At 33.5% G+C, this 27,747-nt stretch overlaps 2 protein-coding genes across 3 annotated transcripts; one reads left to right on the top strand and one right to left on the bottom strand.

The window, feature by feature from the left end:
- Nucleotides 1-1,263: 1,263 nt before the first annotated feature.
- LOC106056515 (serine/threonine-protein phosphatase 4 regulatory subunit 2-like) lies at nt 1,264-7,894 on the top strand. Its single transcript, XM_013213294.2, has 9 exons — nt 1,264-1,413; nt 1,563-1,644; nt 2,543-2,713; nt 4,619-4,712; nt 4,953-4,990; nt 5,136-5,337; nt 5,450-5,575; nt 6,111-6,267; nt 6,488-7,894. The coding sequence occupies exons 1-9, from the start codon at nt 1,377-1,379 to the stop codon at nt 7,519-7,521; spliced, it is 1,941 nt and encodes a 646-aa protein (XP_013068748.2). The 5' UTR covers nt 1,264-1,376; the 3' UTR covers nt 7,522-7,894.
- A 4,244-nt stretch (nt 7,895-12,138) lies between these two features.
- Nucleotides 12,139-24,440, bottom strand: LOC106056513 (cysteine-rich with EGF-like domain protein 2-B). Of its 2 annotated transcripts, none has more exons than XM_056027464.1 (12): nt 24,280-24,439; nt 21,238-21,599; nt 20,980-21,062; nt 19,877-19,931; nt 19,574-19,688; nt 18,848-18,936; nt 18,114-18,240; nt 17,570-17,671; nt 17,004-17,081; nt 16,010-16,111; nt 15,207-15,335; nt 12,139-12,831 (listed from the first exon to the last, which is right to left on the bottom strand). In XM_056027464.1, the coding sequence occupies exons 2-12, from the start codon at nt 21,412-21,414 to the stop codon at nt 12,755-12,757; spliced, it is 1,134 nt and encodes a 377-aa protein (XP_055883439.1). In that variant the 5' UTR covers nt 21,415-21,599; nt 24,280-24,439; the 3' UTR covers nt 12,139-12,754. The 2 variants fall into 2 exon arrangements, with proteins under 2 accessions (XP_055883439.1, XP_055883438.1); XM_056027463.1 differs by lacking the exon at nt 12,139-12,831 and adding an exon at nt 13,153-14,551 and having other exon boundaries at nt 24,280-24,440.
- Nucleotides 24,441-27,747: the final 3,307 nt, after the last annotated feature.

The following is a 27,747-nucleotide window of genomic DNA, read 5'->3' as shown; positions in this document are numbered from 1 at the left end:
TAATCATGTTGCAAGCAGATGAAAGCTTATAAAAGATACACTTAATAAATAATGCCAACGCCTGTTTCATGACTCTTTAATAATAACATACTCCAACTGTACACAACGTTACACACAACAATGCTATGTAAACTCTCTTGCGAAGAGGAATAATTCAACATGCAAAGAACAAACACATACACATAAACAAAATGTCAACAGCACTTACCATTTGACTAGACAGGAATATTCCACCATCATTTTACACTGAACCTCTTTGATACTGAGAAACTATTTGGAATTATGCAGATCTATCACAACCTAATATAATTTCACTTTTGCTACATTTTTTGTCAGACATTTACTTGATAGTGTACTTCCATGTGAAACACTCAGGCTGGCAAAAAGGATGAACTCCTCAATGCTGTGAAGAGGCGAAAGCTGAGACAGTTCTGTCATATTGTAAGACTTGACTCACTGGCAAAAGTTATCCTTCAAGGAACAGTGGAGGGAGCACAAAGAAATGGTCATGAAAAGAAAAGCTGTTTGGACATTGTGAAAGAATGAGCCAGCCTCTATTGATATCCTGCTAAGAATAGCTGCTCACCAAGAAAAATTGAGGAACGTACGTGAACTGTCACAACAACATTATGACGAGAGTACAACAGTGAGATTAGAGCATGGAATGGGTTGTCTTAGTCAGCCAGGAAAACCAATGACTTGGCAGAATTTAAGTCATTAATTAACATACATGACTAGATTGACCTGGAAGCACATCTTTTTTTTAAATAATGTCTATTTCATTAGATTACATTAGATATTTAAAAAAACGAAAAATGACAAAAAACAAGTGCAGAAACAAAAAAAATATTTTATTAAAATATAAATTATAGTCTATTATTTTAAAACATCAATATTTTAGAATTATTTCTATACAGGTTACCCATATAATTTATGTTGATACACATGCTATCACCAGCTTTTCATAAAAGAAAAAAAATGTGCCCCAAAAAAACAAATCATAAAAACAAAAAACCTTCAAGTTGGCAACACAATTGACAACAAAATAGCAGCCTGCTTATCATCTTGTAGATCTAGATCTAGTCCCTCAGGCATTTTTGAAGTATTTTTAAATATAAAGTTTTTCTTTTTTACAAAAAAATCTAGATGTACTAAAACAGTATGTACATTTATTAAATGTATTTAGATCTAAAATAATTTTTGTTAATTGTGTACTTTCCAGTAATCCAAGACGCTAACCTTCATGATTACTGTTAAAACAATTTTATTTGGCAACAGTAGGTCTGGCCATTTAGATTCTAGATGTCTTACGTCACTTCCAGTCGCCATCTCGACCTTCGCTTTTAGGTCTATATTGTTTTATAGCTGGTTCCGAGATGGACAATAAAGAAGATTATTTGGATGCATTAACGGGTATCGGAATCTATATCTAGAACTATTTCTTTGTTGGCAGTTGTGTTTTAAATGTTTATTTATTAGATCTATTTAATGTGTAAACTATGACAATAAAAACATCAATTATTTTGCTCTTTTTTTTAATATTTTTTTTTATTTGTTTTCAGTGTTCTCTAAGAATCCAACGCCGGAAATACCCCATATTCTTGAACAATATTTGAACGGAGTGGCTAAAAATGGAGAAACATTGTAATTATAATTATTATTTTATTTACGCAGCTTTAAACAGAAAAAAAAATGTATTTTTTTATTTTTACTTCTCTGTCTAGAATCTAGATCTAGACTTATTAGAATTTTATGTTTTCAAATTAAATCTAGAAATCTAGATTAATCATTACTAATCTAAATCATCTAACAGCTAAATTAGTTATTTAGTAACACTAGTAACAGCACTAACAGTTCTAACTAATACTAATGACAGTAATGACATTAGTGTCATTAGTTTAAATGACTCTACATAACTCTACACCTAGACTCTAGAAAGTCTAGATTCTACTTCTAGTAGTTCTAGATTAGTCTAGATAGTAGATAGTCTGAATCTGATCATTGACATCATCACTGTTATTGTTGACTAACATTATATGTCATCATTGCATCAATCTGAATTCTGAAGATTAATTCTAGTTTTCTAATCTAGATCTTGAAAAAATTTGAATCTAGATAAGATAGTAAAGTAATGGACCTCATTCACCAATCGTAAAAAAACACATTTAGCCACGTCATAATTATAATATTCAATATATTGATAAAACAATGAAAAATATGTATACGTATCGCGTGACAGCCTTATGGATTACATAATTTGTAATAGAAGATATATATATAGAATCACGTGGCTAAATGTTGTTTGTTTACGATTGGTGAATGAGGTCCATTATTAATTGTCAGGGCTGAGGTCAATGCTTTTTTTTATGTCCATTGTTTGTTGTTGTTTTTTTTGTCACCATCACTAACAGAATATACTACTACTAATAACAGAAATGTGTGATTTAGCAAACTAGTGTATGTTTGTGTTATTTACTTGTAAAATTGCCTAAAAGGTAGTCCTAACTGTCCAAACTTCACTTTCAATTGTTTATTCTAACAGGTTTCATTGGCCGTTGTTAAAACCATTGATTGTTAGCAAGATGGAACAAGTTATTGCAGAATTAAGAAAGGGCTTAAGTGCAGAAAATATCCCCACCAGACCCAATGTTGAGAATGTGCAGTTTGATGTTATGCATAAGCGGATTATGGATTCCATACATAAATTTAATGGGTATGTTAAATTAACATAAATAAATAAACTGGGTTTTAGCTAATTTTTCACCCAAGCAGCAATTACTAGTGGCACATTTCATCCCGAGAAAAAAAAAATATAGAAAACGCAAGCCTATTAGCGTTAGAAAAATAAATGATAATAAACAATTTCTAGAAGAAATAAATTCAGATGGAAGCTACTACTATTGCAAGCTATTACACTAATTGGCTGAAAATGTTTATAAAACGAATCAGACCAAAATACACAGAACATGTTGGTTTAATGTAATTGCTACCTTTATAAAATTGTGTTGTTTTTTTTTTGTTTTTTTTTTTGTTGTTTTTCATGAATATTTATGCTCTTTATTTTCATGAACTTTGGACATTTTGTATGTTAAGTAATTAAGCTTTTGGTTATAAGAAAAAAAAATTAAGGATATAATGTTCAACTTTTTTAAAGAACTTATATTGGTCTTCTGTCACTCAAAAAAACCAGATGGTCACAAGAGTTATTTGAGGAAGCAGTCATGTCTACGAAATTATGAATTAAATGAATTGACTAAAGTAAACTAAGCCGTCAATTACTGATAGAGCTACTGGAGCTGTATTCTTGATTATTGTTCTTTTCTGAGATATCCCACCAAGAGGCTGTGTGTGAAACAATTTTGAACTTGCAACTTCGTTATGGATACCAGCTGTGAAATGTTTGAAGAGAGAGGTGTACTGCCAGAAGAAAAGAAGTCTTCTGTGTCATGCAATATGGATGTTAAATGAAGCACTTTTAGTTGATGGGACTTGACATCTCAATTACTTAAATCTAAAACTGCATGGCAAGGAGCAAAGACATGTTGATTCCTAGCTTTGTTAATGATATCACTGATTCAAAATTGTTTCATTTTTCATTTAAAAAAAAAAAAAAAGATTTAAGTCGATTCCGACATTTAAAGTGTAAATCTTCAGAAAATTCTGTTCAGTAACTGAAAATTTTTATAAAATGCAAGCATGCAGTCTTCCTCATCAGCAAAAATATTCAAACTACTCTTCAATGTATTTTGTAGAATTGACTCGATCTTCAATACTTTGTCTATAGGTCATACAGAAATAATAAATTAAAATCATAAATCCAAACTAGAAATGTTAACATTTTGTTTGCTTAACTACCCTCCTCTACTATATATATGTATGTATGAAGTTTTTTTTTTTTTTTTTTTGTAAAACAAAAATTGATGCCGGTACTCAGAATTGCCTAACTTTTAACTACAAATAAATTAATGATAAATGTTAAAATACAAGAAAAGTAAAAAAAATCCCCCACATTGGAAAAGGTGCAGATACGCCGTACCGGTGCGTACCGTCACATAAAAAACCACACACATATATATATATATATAAAATTGACAGAATATTTACAAATGACCACACTTAAAAGGACGAAAACTTGGCACATGGAAGCAAAAGGTTAGCCACCCCTGGTTAAGAGTCAGAGTCATTGCTATATCTGAAAGAAATTATCACTGTTACAAGCTGTTCCAGAGAACACTGGCACCAGATTTTTCAAGATTAAGTCTTTTTTATGTTAGGGTTTACCCACCAAGCAACATAGATTTGGATTCATCAGTTTTTCTTCTAAGGTTTCCAAGCTAGTTTTCAGGGCAGCTATTCCCCTTGGCCGCTTTCCCTGCTGTGTTGACAGTTCTGCCATCTCAGTAATTAAGCCGCTCATGAAGGTCAGGAGTTCGACTGGCTGTTTGAAGCTATGTGAGATGCATGCCATTAAAAGCATTTTATAGGTATTGGAGTGCTTATAACCACTAGCTATTACGTTTGCTGGTAATGTTTCAGTTTTACTATCCTATGATCATTTGAAGTCACAAAAATTTGCCCTGCTAACTAATTAATGCAAATGCTTTATTCATTCCTATAGGGCACCGTTTACTATTCAGAGATTGTGTGAACTACTCATTGATCCTAAACAACATTATAAACGCAGTGATAAATTTTTGAGAGGTTTAGAAAGGGTAGGTCTTTTTTTATTATTATTACTTTTTTTTTTTTTTTTTTCAGAAAATTTCCAAGCCCCTTGTTTGGAATTGATATCAATGATTGTTAGTTATTTGGCTATTATCTCTGCAACAGAAAATTTAAATTATTTTATTCATTTGGGTAGTCACTTCTTTTGTTTCAGCAAGTAGTCATATCAAGCTTTCTCAGAAAGTTAGTTATTAATCAATGAATGTTTATTTTCCATTTTATTTCAGAATGTTCTTGTTGTTAGTACTGTTGATCCTTATGGAAGGTAAGAATTCTTGATAGACGTCAACTTTTTAAGACAATAAGACATTTTTGTTCTTTTTCTTTGGCTAATATAGCTGCACAGTCATTTTTTTTTACAAGTATTGTTCAGTATTTGTATTTTAGTATAGTTGTCTTAACATTTTCAGGAAAGTCGTCGCAGACTCTGGCAATAAACATCTAGTCAATGGCATGGATCTAAATGGGTCTCCATTTTTTCCAAGAGACTCAAATATAAGCTCTACTTTGCCCCCTGTACCAGGCTGGGTCACATCGAGTGTCACTGTCTCACCAAGAGTGACAACCACCAACAACATTGCTGCCACCACAGAAGAAGCAAAACAATCGCAGGTAACTTTTTTTGTGTGTGTGTGATAACGTTCTAGTGGTTAAAGTATACATTAAAAAATAATTGGCTGTTTTCTTTTTGAAACACAAAATATATATTGGTTCTTATTATCAGCCGTCATCTCAAGAGACATCAGTCACTACCAATGGTGTGGTGGGTGGTTTGGTGAGTTCATTGTACAGTGAGAATGGTGAACAACCTCTTGGTGTACAAACTGAAGAAGTTGTTGAGGAAACAGTGGTGAGTGATTCTTTTTTTTTTTTTCCACTGCCCCAACTCTGCAATTGTTAACTTTCTTATGGCATAAACATTCTAATTTGTCCCAGATAGTTCTAAAAGACTAATGGGCTATTGCACTAAGCATAAAAGTATTTAGTTACAATAAATATCAATACAAAATATGTAGTCTTTACAGTGGTAATAAAGATTTCAAATTGTTAATCTATTTGTTAGATTTATGATCCTTGTATTGGAAGATTTAAAACAAAACTTATCATATTCATTCAACTTTTATCAATAGTATCATCAGTCAGGATATGTGACCATGCATGATATTATCTAATGGTGTTCTTGTTGCTACGATACATTCTAAATCTCACATAATATTGTTATCCACTATTTCCTAAGTTTTCTCACATACATGTCCCCGTTGGGTGTAGGCTTCGCTGGCATTGTGGAAAGAACTGATTTGGATTCAAAGACATGATCAAATTTCATATATTTTTTATTATTGTATTAGATTCTCTATTACTTTATTTGACCTGTTATTGTATAGGTTACCATGGAAACCAGTGATGTTGGTCCAGTGGCTACTGATGGGGGTGAAGCTTTGGCAGATGATGAAGAGGAGGAAGAAATGGGTGCTGAAGACACAAATGCTTCCTCGTCCTCATCTTCCTCTTCCTCTGAAGAACTTTCTACATCAGATTCAGGTTTGCGCTTGTTTTCTTATTATGCTTTTATTTTGACATTTTTTCCTGAATTGCTTTTACTGAATTAATTAAATAGAATTTGTATGTGTTATTTTATGAGATAATTTTTCAAAGGCAATATTTTGTGAAAATGTATTAAATACCAAGAAAAATACTAATACAACTTTTATTAATGAATTTATGTTTACATGTTATTAATAAATTTTCTGTAACCCTTCAGGTGAAAGTGCTGCTGTACTGTCTACACAGACATCTGCCGTTACAAATGATCCCAGCATCAGACCATGGGCATCTATAGCCAATGAAGGAGAGAATAGTAAAGATGCTCTTCCCCAACAGCCAGAAACTGATGCTGTTGGAACAGTTTCAAAAACAATTACAGATGTGACTCCAGAACAACAGTCACCCACAACCCAGTCAACTGACCAGGTAGTTGTCGGTGATGCTGAAGTTGGCCGTCACTCTGATATTCTTGATCATAGTTTTGGTTTTGACACAACTTTGGAGTCTCGCTCTGTTGAAGTAGTACAGCAATCAGATAGCTCCGCTTCAACGCCAGCTGATGTTATTGAAAGTTCAACCGAAGCTGACAGCCCATCCAGCAGCTGTACATCCTCATCTAGTTTACCCTTTAGTCATCTACGTACTTATGCTGATGTTGTGTCAGGGTCACAAAAGGAGCTGACCAGTGAGAAGATGGATGTACCGGACTCAGCTTGTGACAGTGTCACTGTGCTGGAAAGATTGGTGGACTCTGTAGACATGCCACCTACACAGACTTCTAATACACAGCCAGCCTCTGATCCTATGGAATCAGACGAACCTAAACCCAAAAGATTTAAGTCCGATTCAGATATGTCAGACGTTGACAACCATCAAGTTTCATCTTCTCCTAGTGAAAATGTGACAGAAGAAACACCTGACTTGAATAAAAATGCTACAGGAAGTGAAACTAGTGATTGTGTAATGACAGAAACTTCAGAATGCTCACAAGAAACAACTGTTGAAGAAGAGAGTTGTCATTCAGAAGCAGACCCCTCCCCTTCACAGCTCTCCTCAGACCAACTGTCAAGGTCTTCCCAGGAACAAGCATGTGATGACACTGTGTCACATGACACTTCCTCACCCCCATCTCAGTTGTCCTCCTCTAGTGACAGTCAGGGTTTTGATATGTGTCGAGAAGAAAGGAAAAGTATGGAGACACCAGACGAGAGTAGTCTGGTGACCACTACAGAATCCATGGAGCACGAATGAGTTCAAGCCTTGGAATATTTTTTTTGAAACTGTTAAATAATTAAAGTTTCAATGGACACCAGTGAGGTGTAAAATGGCAAGCAATTTGTCTCAAGTTTGATGCCACTGAGATGTGGGGCAGGTTGCATAGAAAAACTGGTCATTGCTTAAAATTGTCCATTACACAAAATATAACATTGGTGTTTGATGTGTAGATTCAATCCCAGGGTGCTACATGCGACAACACAATGGGCTGTTCCTGAGGGACAACTTGATTTTTTTAAGCATTCATTCAGTTGTGATTTTATTCACCCTTCTGTGTCATTTCTTGTAATTGACCTAGATCTGAGAATTTGTTCAGTTGGTCATTTCAATAAATACAAATTTTAAGTAATGTAGTCATTGTTTCTTATTCCTGGTAGATGTAATATGAAGCTAGTTCTCAGATGTTGTGCGAACAGAAGTAAAGATAAGCTCAGCATACAAGGCTAAACCTAGCATTTACATTATATTCTACTAAGTATGGTAGTTATATGAATTTAAGATGTATAGAGTTACTAATCATCAAATAACCTGAGACGATTAGCTTACACTTGTAAAAATGGAGAATTCTGTTGAAGTAATTCAGGCTACCATTTATCATGTTTTGAGGCATTAGTGTAAGTTTAATACATAAATCACTACAAAGTGTTAAAGTAGCATTATCCTTTGAATACTGGTACCAATTGTATTGGTAAATTAGTGGTAAATAGCTTTGCTTCTAAAATGAGAAGCCTCGGGTTTGAATTTCTGGATAGCTAGGGCTCCCCTGAGTCCACTCAACATAAAGGGTACCTGACATTGTCTAGAAAAGTAAGGTGATTAGTTGTTGTACTGGCCACATGACACCATCTTTAAGAATCAGCCACTGAAACATAACCTTTAAATCATCTGGTCCACAGATCACCCCTTACTTACAGATTGCATTAGAGAAACTTAGAATTAACAGATTATTATTGTAAGAACGAATGTAGTGGTACTCCATTAATGAAAGAAAGAAAATTTTTGCACCTCCAACATTAGTTTCGCTCACTTGCAGTTGATCACAAGTATTATGTTGAACAAAACTCATCACTTGAATACCATACCGGTATGTTGAAACTTCACTAGCTTTCTAATGTCACTTTTAGACTGAAGGAATACTACAAAGCTAAGAGCTTAATCAAACACTGCCTCATTTGTTTAAAAAAAAAAAAGGGGGGAGGGACAAATTATTCCCTTAGGCCAGTGATATTTTCGAATAAGATCTGGACTATTTGCAGATGATTTCATAGTGTATATAAAAAAAGAACACGCTGAACTATTACTATGAGAGATGTAATACAGAAATGGGAATCAGTTTGCACCGCCTACTAGAAAAATTCCAATTAAAAATAAAATAGAAATTACATTCTCTTATTCGTGGTATACCTACCAGTTCCACATTCTGTGTCAAAATTCTAAAACATCTAGGTGTTACAATAAATGAAAAATTACGGAATAGAGATTTTACAAATCAAAGAGGAATTTCAAACTAAAATTCTACTTTGGTTAGACCATAGACTGTGTATAGAATATGTAGTCTATGGTTAGACCAATAATAGAATACGTGTTCTCTGTTTGGGACCCCTCGTGTCAAGAAATTGAACTTGATGTCGCAAAATAGAGCTATGAATTTTATAACGAACATTCACGTTTGACTAGAGTAATAAGTCATTAGTAAAAATCCGTAGATTTAGAGACACTTCGGGACAGAAGACAAAAAAGTTAAGTAGCAATAAAAGATATAACACTAAACCATAACTCACAAATACAAAAAACACAACTAACAGGGTTACAAAGACAGTTTGCGTGAAAACAAATTCAAAATCGGCCCCCGAAGTGGTCCGCTCAGGCAGGTGAAAAGGCAGGGCTCAATATTTTCAGAAGGAATATCAGAAACTATGAATTACAAACTATCAACCACTACAACCCTATCTCTGTCGATACACAAAGAAGAGACGTGCTGTTGTAATGTTAGTTCGATTAGCGACTTGATACCACAGGATACGGAGATTTATTAATGTTATTATATTGTTAATATTCATATGTTTTCAATGAACTGACAGTTATGAAGATATAATTAAATATTAGGTGTCACTTACAAAAACCGCATCACGAATGTAGTGATAAGAAACAGGATTAATACAGCAATAGGACCCCACAATGACCTAACAACTATCAAAAAAAGTAAACTCAAACTCTATGGCCACATCGCATGGTCCTCGGGGCTTGCAAACTTTTTGATTCAGGGAACGTGTAGCCTACAGTACCGCGGAGAAGAGGAAGACAGAGAAAGCAAAGGGACGACAACATCAAAGAATGGACAAAGGCAAAGGACAGAGAGGAATGGAGAGTGGTTGACAGATCTTGTGTAGTGTCCCAATGGTCCAAGGGATAGGTGAAGGGGAACCTTGCTTAATTATTATCTAATTGATCTCATTGTTTCTCATTCAAAGCCTTAACAAATACCACTTTTCCCTTAAAATTTTTTTTCTTCCCTTTAGTTGTGTATTTAAAGTATTATAAATATCTTCCATATATGGCTCCTTCTGTCGCGGAAACCAATGGTTGCACCCTTATGAGTCATTGGTTTTGGTTTCATCTTGATACGGAGCACAATCTGGTGTAGCTAAACAAGCCAATTCTGGAGCTGCAGATTTTGTCATAGTTCGTGCATGTATAGGCCTATGCAACTGTCCTAGGGCTAGCTGACAGGGCAGCCTTCTTCTTTCTCTTGACTAAGGCCGCTTCATTTCTTTTGCTCTCGGCGAGGATCGTACCAGCACACACTGTCTGTCTCCATGCTGTTCGGTCTTGGACTTATTCCTCCCACATAGGCTATTTTCATTGATATCTGTGGTTCTCATGTCTCGCTTACATACATCTCTATAAATTAGTCTTGGGCGATTCATGGGTCTGACTTCCTCCACGAGCTTAGCATATAAGATATAAGCCTATTTCGGGATTCTACCGTCTGACATGCGGGTGATATGTCCGAGCCAGCGTAGTCTTTTCTGTATCTCGAGAACATAGATGTTGTATATATTGGCCAATTTCAAAACGTCCTGATCGGAGACACGATCCAGGAGATGCACATTATGCGTCTCAGGTAGCCCAGGTGGAAACTATTTAATTTATGCTCTAGTTACATGTATGTTGACCAGCTCTCACTGACATAAAGAAGAGTGCTCACAACACAGGCATTGTAGACTAGGATTTTGGTTGCTGTGGTCAATTTGGCATTTTCCCAGACGCGCTTGGAGAGTTTTGAGATTGCTGCTGAAGCCTTTCCTATTCTTTTTGACAGCTCATTGTCTAGGTTGCTGGAGATTGTTGATCCCTAATAGGTAAATTCCTGCAATACCATAAGGGTGTGGTTTCCAATATGTATCACAGGTATTTCTGCGACGTCTTGTGCCAGGATTTCGGTTTTGGAGAGGCTTATTGTAAAGCTAAACTTTTGACAAGCAGCTGTAAAGGCATTCATTAGCCTCTTTAATCCTCCCTAATCAAGTTACGCCGTCTTTTCGTTTTGGCTTTAAGACGTGCCAGGTTAAATAGCTTTCCAACGGATCTACTGTGGAGTGTGGATATATACTCCATCTTCCAGGGATTTAAAAGCACTGGTTAGTACGACTGAAAAGAAGATGCCAAATAGTGTGGAAGCCAGAACACATCCTTGTTTTACGGTAAGTTTTACCCCGCTCTTGATGGAGAATGGCCGAGAGGCGGAACTGTCAAACTGTACGGTGCCCGGCATATTTTCGTGAAAAGCTGACACTAGTTTCCATAGCTTGTTTGAACAGCCATTTTTTTTTTCTAGTACGCGCAAACATTAGACCTTCTGATAACAAGGTCAAAAGCCTTGGTCAAATCAATAAATGCTAGGAAGAGGGGCTGCTTTTGTTCTCTGCTCTTCTCCTGTAGCTGCCGCAGAGAGAAAATCATATCTGTTGTATATCTACCTGCCCTAAAGCCACACTGCGACTCTGGATAAACACGTTCCGCTCCGCCAAAATCTGCATACGCCTTTCCAACTATGCTAAGCTGTTTAGGGCAGAGAAATCTCGTCAGCCTAGTAAGGCAATTCATTTAGTAGAGGGGTACTTGACTTCACCCCGCTGGATCTTCCATATGCAAGGACAAATTCATAAAGTGCTCCTTCCCTAATGCTGTTAGAGCATGGAACGGGCTAAGTCATGAAAATTGATAACAGTTAAATTCTCTTAACTGCACTGCTAGATTAACACATGGACGTAACTATCTTCTCTTTGAAGGAATGTCTTAAGTTACCAAGATAAATTGAAGTACCCGGTAGTTGAAAAATAATTAAATTACTGATTTACTCTTCACTCTGCTGGAATGAACGTTTTCAAGAATTAAGGTGTAGACGCGGCTCTCACTTAATAAGCAGCCAGACTAGATAGCTGTGAGATGCATAAAGGCTAAATAAAATTTAGAAGCGAGTTATTCATAAATGGTCAATTTACTATCATTGACTAGTAATTTTAAGTACTCCCCCAACCTTATTGTGGTTCAGCTTATCCATACTTTAATAAACTCAAGAAACAAATGTCATAAAGAAATAATAGAATTTATTTCCTGTAAGTTGGGAACACATGTCAGCAAACAAATACAAACAATTAAAATGCTTGAAATAAATACATTCGTATTTCATCACTGAAACAAATAGATCTTGCAAAAAAATAGCAATCATTCAACTAATGTCATTAATATGGTCGAGAGAAAACTACTAATGTAATAAACATACTAGTATGTGGCATTTCAAACGCAGCGTCTGTTTTATAGTGGTCTATTTTTTGCACTTTCCAGGGTAAAAAAATTTGGCTAGCGGAGAGTCATGATGCGAAAAGCAAATTTAGGTTTTCAACTATGTCAAAGATTAAATAACAAACAGATCCAACTAGATTTTGTCTTCAATAGCAATTCAATATGAATCAAAGCAATTTCTTTTTGTGGTTAGAAATGTCTTCATCTAATCTCAAAACACAATATCAACATGGTCAATTAACTCAGCAAACAAGTTTGAAATATACCACTATTATTACCATTCCAAAAAAAAAGTTAAAAATCTATTTTGTGTCACCAACAGATATGCTTGGAGAATTTAACATTACTAGCTTCCTAGCTTCATGTACATGAGATTGAAATGCCCATTTTGGAAGTGACCATTTTACAGCTCTTCTCTTGTCTCATTGTTGATCTCTGTATTTATTTCATCATTGTTTACAGATTCAGTCTCTGGCCCATCTGCAATAAAGAGTAGTGTTGGTGGCATGAATTAAAACCATGACTTTTAATGGCAAATCAATATTCAAATGCATTAACAACAAATAGTAAGTCCATTTAGTAGATTTGGCACATAATAAAAAAAACATAGGAAGAAATAAAATTAGAATTTACTGTCAATGTCCATACATAGATTGCATTTTTTCTTCACACTATTTTCTATTACAAACAACACATTTTCACACACACACACACATATATATATATATATATATATATATATATATAGTGAACATGTTTTAACCCCCCCCCCCCCGCCCCCTCCAAAAAAAAAAAAAAAACAGCTGCTAGTTTAGAGTAGTCCATCCGTTTGTCTGTTAACATCTTAAAAACTAAAAATAATGAAATCCAATTTGAACAGTCAAAAATAGATCTAGGTGCCATGGCTACTTCTGGAAGTTAACATATACAAGTATATATAGTATATACAGGGACTATGGATAATCTAGGTGATTAGAGGCACGGAAGAGAAATGATTTTGATTTTTCTTTGAATTTTCTTAAGAGTTTTGGTCTTAGTCAAAATAAATGTAATAAATATCATATATAATTACATGTGTTTTTTTTTTTAGACATACTAATAACTACACACAATTTTTCAAAGAAGATTTAATATGTAGTTTTGTGTTATTTATGTTACTATCATTAACTCTCTGTCTACTCAGTACATGTAAAAAAACAACATTCAACGTTCTCCTGCTTTGGATGTGTTTGCAAGCAATTAACATGTAAGAAGGTTTCTTGAGGCTTTTTCTTAACCCAAAGAAACATGTCATTCTTTATATTAACAATTACTACTATAAAAAGTCACTAGTGAACTGTCAAAAGCAGAAAAAATGCCTTAATAATTTCTCCCACAAAACATCAAAATCTGCCCTTAGACCTGCATTGTTTTAACAAAATTCAGAACCAGCAGTAGCCACCTAAAGTTTGTGTGAAAACACAAACTCATGTTATTTTGTTTCACAGAGACCTAATTTCATTTTTTTTTCCCAAAGCATAAAAAATGTTGGCTGCTGAATGCCAGTAGATAGTTGATCAAACTGGACAATTGACGTAAAAAAAAAAAACATGTTGGTATGGCCATTAAAATTTTAAATTGTATGTTTCATACATATATGTCAAAAATATCAATTTTCATTATTTTACATCAAAAAGAAAGTAAGCATAATGTATTCACATATATACATTATATCAGAAAAAGAAGAAAATCAAATAAATAAGTTCTAAATTTCAAATAATATTGAGCATTTTAGAAAACTAAAAGACTGCAAGAATTGGTAAATTATTACAGTTAGAAAAAAATGTGACAGAAAGTGAAAAGAAATATCTTTCTAAAATTGTATAAATACTTTAATGAAACTTCTTTTGATTAGAGGTATTGCTAATTACAAAGTTAAAAAGAAAAAAAGTCACACACCATTTTTACTTAAAGAAACATCATTTTGAATTTGTGGCAAACCAAATGACATGAATGATCATAAGTAAAGACAATGTAATTAACACTGCATGGTTAGAGGAGGCCACCCGACAACTTATTCCATAGAAAGCCATGATCAGGAAGTGACCAGTAATACTGGGAGTGTCCTTGAACTTGGACAAGTCTAGATCTTTTTCTTTGGAAACTTTTTTCTTACTCTGTTTTATCACAGAGGGTTTCTTGTCAATTTTTGGGATGGTTTCTGAAAGATGAAATCAAGAGAGCTACCAATGCTGATAAAGAGTGTAAACCAAAGACAGCTAAAACACCAAACAATAAATCAAACTTCACTGATCATGATAAAAACAATGTGAAAAAGTATATATATATATAATATTTTTACACCACTGAGAAAGTTAGATTGATTAATTATTTGGAAGAAAGAAATACAAAAGGATTTGATTTTTCATGCAAAAATAAAACAACCTATTCCAAGAAACAAAATGTATATTAATGTAATATAAATAGTGGTGCTCAAATCTTTGTAAGGTCTTTTTCTTTAGAGCCAGAGATGACATCCGTTTTGAACAATTTAGTAGACCAGTATTTTAAACTTTAAACAATACAATTATTTCTGACCTTTTATACAGTTGTAGAAAATAGAGCAATATATTTGAAATCCAGCAACAAAAAGTAAAATAAATGAAACACAAGAATGAGATGACAGAATCAAGACTAGCACAGCAGAATGTTCAAGACCAAAAGAATGAAATGTTTAGAAAGAAGAAAAATTTAAAACTATAATTATTTATGTATTGATGCAGTCATAAGATTACTTATAGATTATGTGTAAACTTAAGGGGCCACAGCCAAACGTATCTGGTGAAAGAGATTTGAGAGAAAAAAAAACTATTTACCTTTAATACATACACCATCTTGTAGTTGATAACCAGACTCACACTGACAATCATAGCTACCAGGCTTATTACGACATAGTAAATGTTCTCCTTGGCACAAACTTGAATCTTCTTCACACTCATTAGTATCTGTACATTATGAATAAAAGCAGTTTCATGTTACTGTATTTGTACTATTTGTTTTTTAGACTTAGTTATTTGGTTAGCGACAGCTATGGGGTAGACGGATTCCCTTCAGTACCGGATTAAATGTTTGAATTGTCAACACTCTTGATTATCTCATTTCATTGTTGGTCATTCATCCTGTTCAGTTGGTACGTTGGAATTAGTTGCTACCTTCCCCTGAACATAATCAACAATCTACACAAGACACAGCGAAGAGGTGTCCAACAATATACATATTTAAACAATTAAAAACATAAACTTTATCCATCAGGGAAATTCAAAACCAGAATCTTATCTAAAGCATTTTACAGCTTAAAAAAAATATTTTGATTTGTTCAATATTTAAAACCACTAAAGTTGCAACCCAATAAGATATTAATAAATTTTTTTAAAACATTTGTTTTATATAACTCATTTATATTGAGCCATCATGAGTTCACAATTAGACACAATTTTAATAACCAAGTTTTTACCCAGAATTGTCAGGTAAACTCTTTAATGTTTTAAATTACTAAATTTAAAACTATATGTATTTTATAATACTTACATTACTTTGTGTGCATTCCTCAGAAAATAAAATAACTAATTATTTCAAAAAGTATACAATATGACTTCAAGAAAATGTTTTAGTGACTGACCTTGACATATATTGGTATCCTGGTTCACGGTGTAGCCACTACTGCATTCCTGACACTTGTCAGGACCAGCTCCTGTGCAAGACACGCAAGCATCATCACATGCTAATAAAGAGAAAGAAAAAAAATTAGTGACCAGAAAAAAACAACAACAGACGATTGGTGGTGAACTTTCAGTGTGCAAGCATATATAGGACAAAGTAGTACAGTGAATGTATGTAGTATTTCACTACATTAACCTATACACATATTTAATACACTGATTTATAATTGGAAACAAATTTTCAAAATTTATTTTGGTCTTTATACTCTAAGTGAACAACCTCTCCTAAACAGAAGCCAGAAGTTGAAAAGCACAGCCTATTGCTGATATTGTATCAAATTTTCAAATCGAGAAAAAGAAAGGACACTTATATAAAGTTAGTGCTATTTTTTTTTTTATTAAAATTAACAAATTTCTACTGGGTGTAAAAAAATATAAAAAAAAAAAGTGCCAGTAAACCTATCTGTGTCACAACATTGTTTGAGAATCACTGTGACATAAGGTGAAATGTAGTCACAAAAAACATGCGTGTTCATTTCACGTGAAAGTCTCGGTCTGAATCTGACCATGCGGTTATACAGTTAGTTGTTACTTTGTCCTCAGAGAGGAAGGAGATAAGATATTGTATTAAGAGTGGCTTTGTGAAATAATTCTTATTATGGACTCATGATTTGTGAAGTATGATTTGTTCTGGGACTTATATTCAATTGTTCATTGCGCCTTCATGGCTGGATTGCCTATGTATTGCTTTATATAAATAAATATATGTTGTCTGCTGAGAAGAGCATTGACTGGTAAATAATGTTAATATTTGTTGTCCTAAGTAAGACACATGCACAAGAATCCAAAGTAACACCCAATAATTTGACCAGCAATAAAGGTGTTACAATCTGGTAAATAAGTCAATTAAATCATTTTAAAAAGTATCGCTAAATAAAAACTTATGAAACTTACAAAAACAAGTATATGAGCCTTGAGTGTTAGTACAGAACTGGTTTTCTTCACATGGATCAGTTAAACATTCATTCACATCTAAATAATAGAACAATAAATATTTAGCAAAAAAAAATAAAAAAATACCAACTTTGTTGCAAAGAGTATACAGAAAGGTCATTGCAATATGTTTTTCTTTTCACTTGATGTTTAAAAAGGTACTGCTAAAACATTTTGATATTTAGTAGACTTACATAGAAGTTGGCAAAGTAAACAAAAATCAATGTCCGCTTGCCTAAACTAAGACAGTTGATGAACACAAATTGTGTAAAATGTTTTTTTTTTTCAGATTCTTTGATTTTTTTTCTCAAATAAACAGTTTTCACATTTTTGGTTTATTCTTTTTTTTTTCAAACTAAGAAATTAGATTGAAATATGTAGATGTTTAATAAAATTACACTTATTTTATAATACAAGAAATGTTAAATACAAAAATAAAGCTACTTATAAACTAATTGTAAATTTCCCATTTGGAGATATTCTTCTGTTGAAAGCCACTGAAGTAAAAAAAGAGAAATGTCACTAACCTATACACCCCTGTTCTTCATCAACCAGCCAACCATCTTTGCATTCATCACATCCTTTGGGTCCACCTTCCCAACAAGTATTCTTACAGGCTATATGGCACACTGCAATACACAAATGAAACAAAATTTTTATTTAAAACACTTAAGTTCCACAGTTTGGAGGAAATTTGCTTTGGCACATTCAATTTTAATTTTAGAAGCAGCAGTTACTAGATTTATATTGAGAATTTTAAAATTTGTAAAATATATAATTTGACAGACTTGACAAAAAAATAATTTGCACACAAAAGAAAAACAAAATTGAGATTTGGAAGACCAGCTTTAAAAAATTTTTTTTAATACATTAGAATGTAAATATGCAACATATTTTTAACATTCTACTGTCACTTCATTGAGAAGTTTTTATCTTAGCACAATTAAGATTTATTGAATATGATTTTAAAATTATCTTTAATTTTTAAAATTTATTAACTACCTTTTTGCAATAACTAGTGATTTTTTTTTCTGAAACGTCCTGTTCCTTTAAGTATTCACTATGACTTACCTTTACATACAGTATGAGTGTCATTCTTACTTTCCTCAAAAAAGCCATCTCTACATTCCTCACAAATATCTCCTCTGTAGCCTGAATTACAGTTACATTTGCCATCTCCTTCTCTTGTCCCCTCACCCTGACAGAAGTAGCACAAATAGAGCTTGATAGTTCGTGACAGAAGTAGCACAAATAGAGCTTGATAGTTCATGACAGAAGTAGCACAAATAGAGCTTGATAGTTCATGACAGAAGTAGCACAAATAGAGCTTGATAGTTCATGATGGAAGTAGCACAAACAGAAAATAGAAATTGATAGTTCATGACAGAAGTAGCACTAATAGAACTTGATAGTTTGTGATGAAAGTAGCACAAATAGAACTTGATAGTTCATGATAGAAGTAGTACTAATAGAACTTGATAGTTTGTGACAGAAGTAGCACAAATAGAGCTTGATAATTTGTGACAAAAGTAATACAAAAATAACTTGATAGTTTGTGACAGAAGTAGCACAAATAGAGCTTGATAGTTTGTGACAAAAGTAACACAAATATAACTTGATAGTTTGTGACAGAAGTAGCACAAATAGAACTTGATAGTTCAAATACTTTTGTTTTATTTGTGACTTAAGGCAAAGATTTCAGTGGGTTCAAAAATAAAAATGGTGCCACAAAACAACTTCCATTGTAAGTCCGGACAACTAATGCATTTTATTACATGACAAATATATCTTAATAAAACACCTACCTGGCAATACCCCTGTCCATTACAAGGTCTATCAACATCGCCAGGACACTGGGAACAATTGGGGCCATAAGTGTTGTTAGGACAGCAAGCTTTAAAAATAAAATATCAATATAGCTTTTTCATACAGTTAAAAAAAAGCTTAAAACTGATGCATTACAATTGTTTAATCATTCCATTAAGATGCAATAAAAAAGCATTACTGTCCACGACCAATCAGAACAGAATAGTAAAAGGCCAGACTTGTTCTGGCAGATGAAAATTGACACCTAAGAAAACTGATTGCATTCTCTTAAGCCTGCATTTTGTCTCAACAGACACATTTGAGACACTGGCCCTCTTATAGATTAATATATTTGGAATCAGCTCAATGTAGTAGAGCAAGAATGATATAAACCTTGGTTATGATTCTCCAAGAACATTTGTTGATGTAAGTAGGATTAACTCTTTCTCTCCGTAATTATTTACCACATTCTGATGGAATCAACGTTGGTATCGTCTGTTAGGAGAGAAAGATCTAATTGTACAGATAATTGAAAACAAAATATCTCTTCTTATTGTCTCCTTCCCTCTCCTAGTTCACTGCAATGGTGCTAACTTTAAGGCTGCTTCTTTGCTAATATGCTAAATAGTTTGATTGTATTTTATCTTCATAGTGCCTTCAAGCAAAATTATTTGTCAGTCTAAAAAGTTCATGTGAATCAATTAATATAAAATACTACACTCTACCTTTCATATTTTCTATACAAAAATATTTGTAAAAGTCTGTGTCTCTTTTCTGGGCAAATTCCTTAAACCAGTATCTCTCCACGAGTTCTTCGTGTTCCTCTACAACTGAATGGCACTGAGACGGTAAAATAATGGGTCACAAATTAAGCACAGCCAATACAAATACATTACAAAACATCAATATACAATACCATTCATTCCATTTCAACACTGATACAGGAACAAATAAACCAGTTCATTTGATATCTTTGTGCAGTAATGATATGATAAGGCAATTAGCAATGAGATATAAATAACTGTTACCTCTTTAGCTCCCTCATCACATAAATGTTCCATTATTTCAACAAGACGAACTTCACTGGAAAAATGAAACAAAGAATTTGACTAAAGTTAGCAGCAGGTGTCTGAATGTATAGATATAAAACCACACGAAAGTACAAGACTTCAATGGTATCTTTCACACAAACCAACCAGGGGATCAGTGAGTATACAATTTACATTGAAATACATGTTGCTTATATGTTTGACTAACTTATGAAATAATAATAAATCACACAAAAAAAAGGACGTTATTCAGCTACTGCTCTGTTGTGTATACTTCATTGGCTTCCTGTGAACGCAAGAATTGACTACAAGGTGGTAACACTTGTCATCGCTGCAACTAAAATAAAGAAGTTCCTTTGTACTTAGCGAATTGATCACTCCATATATGTCCCTCAGAGAGCCCCGCGCTCCATGGACTCAATGCTCTAGTGGTGCCACGTTTCTCCTTTAAAAGTTAGGGTTCACTGGCTTTTTCAGTGCATGGAGCAAATGTTTAGAACTCACTCCCATTTAATCTCAGACAAACAACATGCTTCACAACATTCAAGAAGAATATTAAAACTGTCTGTTCAAAACTTTTTTTTTTAGATGAGTTTGTCATTTTAGCTCTTTTGTGTTTGTTTGTTATGTATCATAACTCCTTGAGCCTACATTAAGTTGTTTTTTTAACAGTACTCTATAAATTAAATTATTATTGTTCACCTCCCAGCATATTGATACTAGATTATAGAGAGTGATCACTTTCAGACTTATTTTTTTCTTAAGTGAGATGGCCTTTAGTATGTGGCATATACAATATACTAACTCATATTATAAAAAAGAAAATCTTCATAATCCTAATTTAATTCAAAATTTCTATAAGCTAGAGGTCTCTCTCTAGATATTACAATCATTGATTGTTTTAAAAAGAAGGTTTTATGTCTATTTTGTATGGAATATTTGATTATGTTCAAAAATAGGAATATTACCAAAATGCAAAATATGTACTTGACTAATGAGTTTACATCATGAAATATAAACACAGCAATGAAAACACTTCAATGATAGCCACACATATCAAATCTATAAACTATGCTGATTACCTGATTGCATAGGATTTCAAAGATTTCTCTTCCCACTTTGTATTGCCTCCACCAAAATTAGATTTAGCTGTTGATGCAAGACCCTAAAACAGGTTCAGAACAAAATTAGCTATTCTTAAAGGCAATAATAACAAATATGCATAAATATACAAAAAGTGTCTTATATTTAATATTTTATTGAGACATCATTTTCATGTATCCCTTGTTAATTTCCCTTAAAAAAAAAAAAAGAAACTTTCAAAGTCTGTAAAGACTTACCTTATGGAAATTTGAGACAATATCTTTACAGACATTGCAGTTTGGTTTGGTTTTACCTTCAACAATTGAAGATGACAGGGTCAGCCGTAAAAATAAGAAAATTTTCCAAACTCTCAAAAGATATGCAATGATAAATCCACATTCAGCCTTGAATGACTTGCTTCCCCAGATTATCATGTTTATAAATGTTAGCAACAGTTTAAGTGAAATAGAACATTAATAATTCCAAATTTATTTGAGTTCAAAGTGTAAAAGACTGATCAATGTTTCAATACAGAAATAGTATAACAGTCAGAATCTGGTACTTTTCCTTATGTCTTCATGCATATCTGGTCATCCAATAGAAACACAGCCAGTCACATCTATCATGTTGGAATAAAACAAAAAAAATTAGATCTATTTTATTTTTAGTCAAAAATTTCTAAACAAAATATAATTAATAATGATAGTAAAAAAGGTGGTGGTCAAGTGGTAAACTTAAAGAGATTGTCAATTTGTCTTGTTGATCTAGGCTTTAGACTAAGAAGTAAGACTAGATGTCACTATACTAGCCATGGCATTTGGCTTGGCATATATATAAAGATCTATGTGGGGTTTGGTTTTATTAGAATTAGATATATACCTGTCACACTCCACAGTATTTGAAGCTGCTAACATTAGTCAGCTTTTCATCTCCAATACTGATGCCCCTTTTAAAGCCCTGTTGGCTATTGGTCATAATTTGTTGTTGTTTTTTTTTGCATTTACTTGCATGCCATATGCTGCGGAAGTCTTGTTAATGCGCATCACCAAGTTCTTCTTCTGTCCCTGCTAGGCCATCAATGTCATCTGTGAAGCGCAAGTAAGTAATTCTTCTTCCTCCAATGCTTACAGTACCTTCATAGCATTCAAAGGAATGAAACCTGAACTACTGGCCCGAATACCACAGTCCACAGAAGCCCTTTCAAAACTTAAAATAATATGGAAAGACAAAGGTTTAGCCCTCGGCACCAAATTCAGACAGATGCGCTCCCTGGTCATGGCCACATTTTTATATGCTTGTGAGTCTTGGAGGCTGACTGCAGAATTAGAGAGGAGGATCCTGACAATGGAAATGAGATGCAGAAGGATCCTAGGTATTATATTCAAAGACTGTATCACAAACCAAGAGATTAGAGACAGGTTTACAGCAGCGATTGCACCCCATGATGACCTGCTAACTATCGTAAAAAAATGCAAGCTCTATGGTCTATGGCCATATTACAAGATCTTCGGGGCTCGCAAAGACCTTCCTTCAGGGAACAGTACCATGAAAAAGAAGAAGAGGCAGACAGAAAACGATGGGAGGACAACATAATGAATGGGCCTGCCATTGAAAGAGGTTCTAACTAAAGCAAAAGACAGAGAGAGGAATGGAGAAAAATGGTCAATGAATCTTGCATGGTGCCCCAACGGTCCAATAGACTAAGGGATAGGTAAAGGTAAAACTCTCACACTGTGAAAGCTTATATAGATCTATATAAAATAGGTTTGCCATATAATATATAATTTTATAATATAGATTCTAGATAGTAAGATACTAAGATACTTTTATTGACTATTTCGGAGTATATAGGCAGACTACTTAGTCAATAATAATATAAAGATCTAGTACTGATCTAGATCTAGACTAGGACTAGAGTCTAGTTGTAGTAGTAGTGACGAGAGTCTTCTTGACTTCTCTATTTAAAACTATTTAGTCTACTGTTCTAGATCTAGAGTTTGGTAGTAGTAGTAACCTGACGGCAGTCTACCTCTCTACTGAGTCTACTCTATCTCATATTGTCTTTTTTTTTTTAAATCTGTTTAAACAGTCTAGACTCCCCAAGTAATCTTAACTCTTTCTCTCCTAATGACAATGTCAACATTGATTTAACCCTATTAAACTAAATTGGTTTTTGGATTTAAAATCTATAGACTATAGACTTTAATTTGTGTTGTGTAAAAAGAGAATGCATTTCCCTATAATACAATACCAAATATAGAATCTAGATTAAGATCTAATATTTTCTGATATCAAACACAAAAGTTATTGAATTTTAATCATAACAGGATAGTGAAATACAAATGAGCAAAATGAATAGATCTAGACTGTCTAGAGTCCATGAGTGGCATGAGGAAAATAATTACGGAGAGAATAAGAATTTAAATTATAAGGGTAAAATCTAGTCTTGGACTCTTAACTCTAGTGCCACTAGTGAGGCACTCTGAGACTCTAGCTCTAGAACTTGACTATTCTGTTATGTAACTATCTATAGTAATTAGTATAACTATAGAACTATAGACACTATAGTATAGTATAGTATAATAATAAGTATAGATATAGAGTGTATAGACTAATAGTAGTAATCTATATAGAGTCTTACACACTAATCGACTTAGACTTTACGTATAGTATTTAAAGTATTGCATAGAGCAGAGTTATAGTTATACTAAGGTATTCGTTTACGTGACTACCTTATAATAAATACTTTTTTTATAGACTCATATTAATTATTAAATGATATTAACTTATATATTATATAATAATTTATTAATATAAATATAAAGCAAGGGCTCCAGGGGTAATCATTCGACTTAGTCTTATAGTAGACTAAGTAGTTATACTAGTCATAGAATATAATAGACCCGATTACTAGATCTTTGTATTTAGATCTAGTAGTATTTTTTTTTTATTAGTTAGTAGTATTATTTACTATTATTACAAGTAAAGTATATATATACTATATAGCCCTCTACTCTAAGTATAGTGACAGTATAGTCTGTATAGGACTAATAACTATATAAGACTAACTGAACACTGAACTCACTAAGATTACTAACTAAGAGTAAGACTAAGACTACTAAGAGTGTAACTGTAACTGGTGTAAGTGTAAGTGGTAAGTGATAAAGATAAAGTGTAAAAGTGTAAGTGTAAGAGTAGTTATTAAAATTAAGTATTAATTTTAACTTTTTTAACTTTTATAAATCTAGATCTAACTCTAGATTAGATACTAGAGATCTAATTAAAATTTAAAAAGTCACCATCAAGTTCTAGACTACTTTCTCGATCACTAGATCTAGAAAATTTAGAGTCTAGATAAGATGTCTAGATATATTCTAGACTAGATCAAACTTGGATCTAGCCATAGGACTAGCCTATGAATGATAACAATATGCTTCTTAGGTTTGTTTCGTTTATCTCGCCGCTAACGTAGCTGTTTTGTCCAATTAACTGGAGACACGTATTTTCTGCGTGTCTCTCCGGAGGTGGCCTAAAAGTAATTAGATTTGGATATCTAATATTTTAGATCTAAATCATACTAAATGTCTAGTTAGATCTAGAAGATTAGATAACTAAATTATCAATTATTTCATTTTTTTTAAACTTATCGAGGACCGTCCACAAGCCATATCTAGACCTAGTATCAAGATCAATATTTTAAAATTACTTATATAAATATAGATCTAAAATAAAAAAAAATCTATATTATAGATATACTTAACATATGGGCATAGCTTTGAGCCCCCCCCCCCTTTTTTTTTTACCGAATTGAACCCCCCCCCCGCAGTGGGGGATCGAAATTTAGTGACTGATTGCTTTAATTGTGTTTATTTTAGGTCACTTGCTCCAGCGCAGCCAAAGGGATTTTGAGTTTAAAACTCCCTACTAGGGGGTTTTGCAGTCAAATCCCCCTCTTCTATAAAACAAAACAAAAAAAATGCAAACTACAATCCTCAAATTCCAAGAATATAGCTAAAAAAGATTTTAATTTAAAAAAAACCTCCGAAATTTACGATAAACCCCCCCTCAATATAAGACTATCCAAACATCAGTCACCAGATTCTATGAGCGTATAGCCAAAAGGAGTTTTGTGTTTAGGGTAAACCCCCCCTCCACGGGGTTTATAGCTAAAAAAACCACCTCTTCAATATAAAAAAGCAAACTACACACTCAATTAAAATGCTATATGATCGTAGCCAAAGGGCTTTTGAGTTTAAAACCCCGTTCAGTGGGGTTTGAAGCTATACAATTTAATACCTCTTCAATATAAAAAAGGCAAATTACGCACTCAAAATGCTATGAACGTTGCCAAAGGGGTTTTGAGTTTAAACCCCCATTCAGCGGGGTTTAAAGCTAAAAAATACCTCGTCAATTTAAAAAAAGCAAATTACACTAAAAATGCTATGATCGTAGCCAAAGGGGGGTTTGAGTTTAAACCCCCTTTAGCGGGTTTGAAGCTAAAAAAAAAATACCTCTTCAATATAAAAAAAAACAACAAAAAACAAATTAAACACTCAAAAATCTAAGAGCGCAGCCAAAAGGATTTTGAGTTTAAACCCACTTTAGTGTCGAGTTTGACGCTTAAAAAAATACCTCTTTAATATAAAAACAAATGCAAATTACACACTCAAAATTCTATGAGCGTAGTCAAGCCAAGAGGAGTTTTGAGTTTAAATCCGGCCTCCTCCAGATGGCTTTTTTTTTGTTACTTATTAATTCTAGTTAAATGTTTGTTAACATGTTTTCCATGTTTCTGATGTTCCTTTAGAAGTTAGATAATTACTTTTTAGCCGATACCTCCAGCAGGATGACAGGCTTTGAACCCGGGACTTCGAGGCAACCGAACGCATATATACCAAACGTACAGTATTTCTTTGTTAATTGTTAACACCATTATTTGTAGCCTAAGTAGGGTGTTGGATGGACACTAGAATGTTCAGAATGATGTTTTAAATACAGATAGCCCTACATGGAAACATAATTATATTCACGTAATTTTACTATTTTCGTTCTAAGAAGAGAAATGACGCTTATAAGTTGGGAACCATCTTGTTTTGTTTTTTTTTGGTGGTGGTGGGGAAAGGGGATCCAAATTTAAGTGCGTGGGAAGAATTCGTTATATTTAAACCTCTTCATTGTTCAGTCGTACGTAATAAAGTCTTCAAAGATGAATAGCAGGCAGGAAGGTTTATGTTTTGTAGGCCTAGTTGATGCTTTTGTGAGAGAAAAACTTTTGACCATCAATTTATTTTAAAACAAAAAGAACAGCAGATAGCAAGGCAAAAAAAATTATATATATATATATATATATATATATACAAAATTGAGCAGTTGCTAATCAAGTTCATTAAGACCCAACAAATGTAATCATATTTAACGAAGAGATATTTTATTCTACAGCCATCGTTTATAAAGTGAGCTTGTGTTCTCTTCAACTGCAAAAGAGCAGCTTCATGGCATATAACACTACCAGCACTTCTAACAAACTGGCATTCACTCTTGTGTAGAAACGGAACAAATGTGTATAAAATAAACGTGTATGCAGACCAAGCAAATGTCAATGTAGATGTTAGTAACGAGCAAACAAAAAATACTTTAAAAAAAACAACAACCTTATATTAAGTGTATCAATTAGTTTGACAAAGGGTGGGCAATCTTTTTGTATCGAGGGTCGCATTAAAAAAAATAATTTGGGAATGGGAGGTCCGCATATATATATATATATATATATATATATATATATATATATATATATATATATATATATATATATATATATATTATGTGTAGTGGGGTGGATACTTGTTAAGGCCATAGGCTACCGGCCACCCCGATATCCACGTGACTTTCCCCCCTAGATGGCTTCTTGTGTCCACGCGTAAAAAGGAAGACCAACGTGGACATTGCCCATTCTACCGACATCTCGTCACTGTAGTGTCCGTACGTTACTGGACCTACTTCGTCTCCACTCCCTTTTTGTGCCTGGTCTTACACCGTGTGTTTATGTATGGCTGCAGGTCTTTAGTGTGTAATAAACAGATTGAAATCGGCCTACGAGTTGCCTTCGTCATTGTTGTATTCTGTGACAAAGTTTCTGTGGTGGGTTTGGCACAGAAAAAAACTAAATAAATGTTCCGAGATTGGGTGTGGGAGAAATAACGTACTAATTTTCTACCAGACACACAGAGTTAAACTAAGCTTTGTAAACAAATACTTTAGGTATAAGGAATGTCTCATGCTATAACATGCTCACTACTAAATGATCCAGTCTCTTTGGTGAACCTGTGGGTGAATCTGGGAGAAAGTTTCCTAACTGCTTTTAGGTGCTCAGCTAACACAACTCAGCTTGATTCAACTCTAACTGCTTTTAGGGGCTCAGCAAACACAATTCAGCTTGATTCAACTCTAACTGCTTTTAGGTGCTCAGCAAACACAATTTAGCTTGATTCAACTTTAACTGCTTTTAGGGGCTCAGCAAACACAATTTAGCTTGATTCAACTCTAACTGCTTTTAGGTGCTCAGCAAACACAACTCAGCTTGGGTTGGGATTCAACTCTTGCAGCTTTTAGGGGCTCAGCAAACACAACTCAGCTTGATTCAACTCTAGCTGCTTTTAGGTGCTCAGCAAACAACTCACCTTGGGTTGGGATTTAACTCTAGCTGCTTTATGCCACTCAGGCAAACATCCCACAAATCTTCACTCTATTCAGCAGTTAAAACACAAAAA

The sequence above is a fragment of the Biomphalaria glabrata genome, chromosome 4 (genome assembly GCF_947242115.1).
Source record: "Biomphalaria glabrata chromosome 4, xgBioGlab47.1, whole genome shotgun sequence".
Classification (NCBI taxonomy): Eukaryota; Metazoa; Mollusca; class Gastropoda; family Planorbidae; genus Biomphalaria; species Biomphalaria glabrata.
This window is presented reverse-complemented; position numbering and strand designations above follow the sequence as displayed.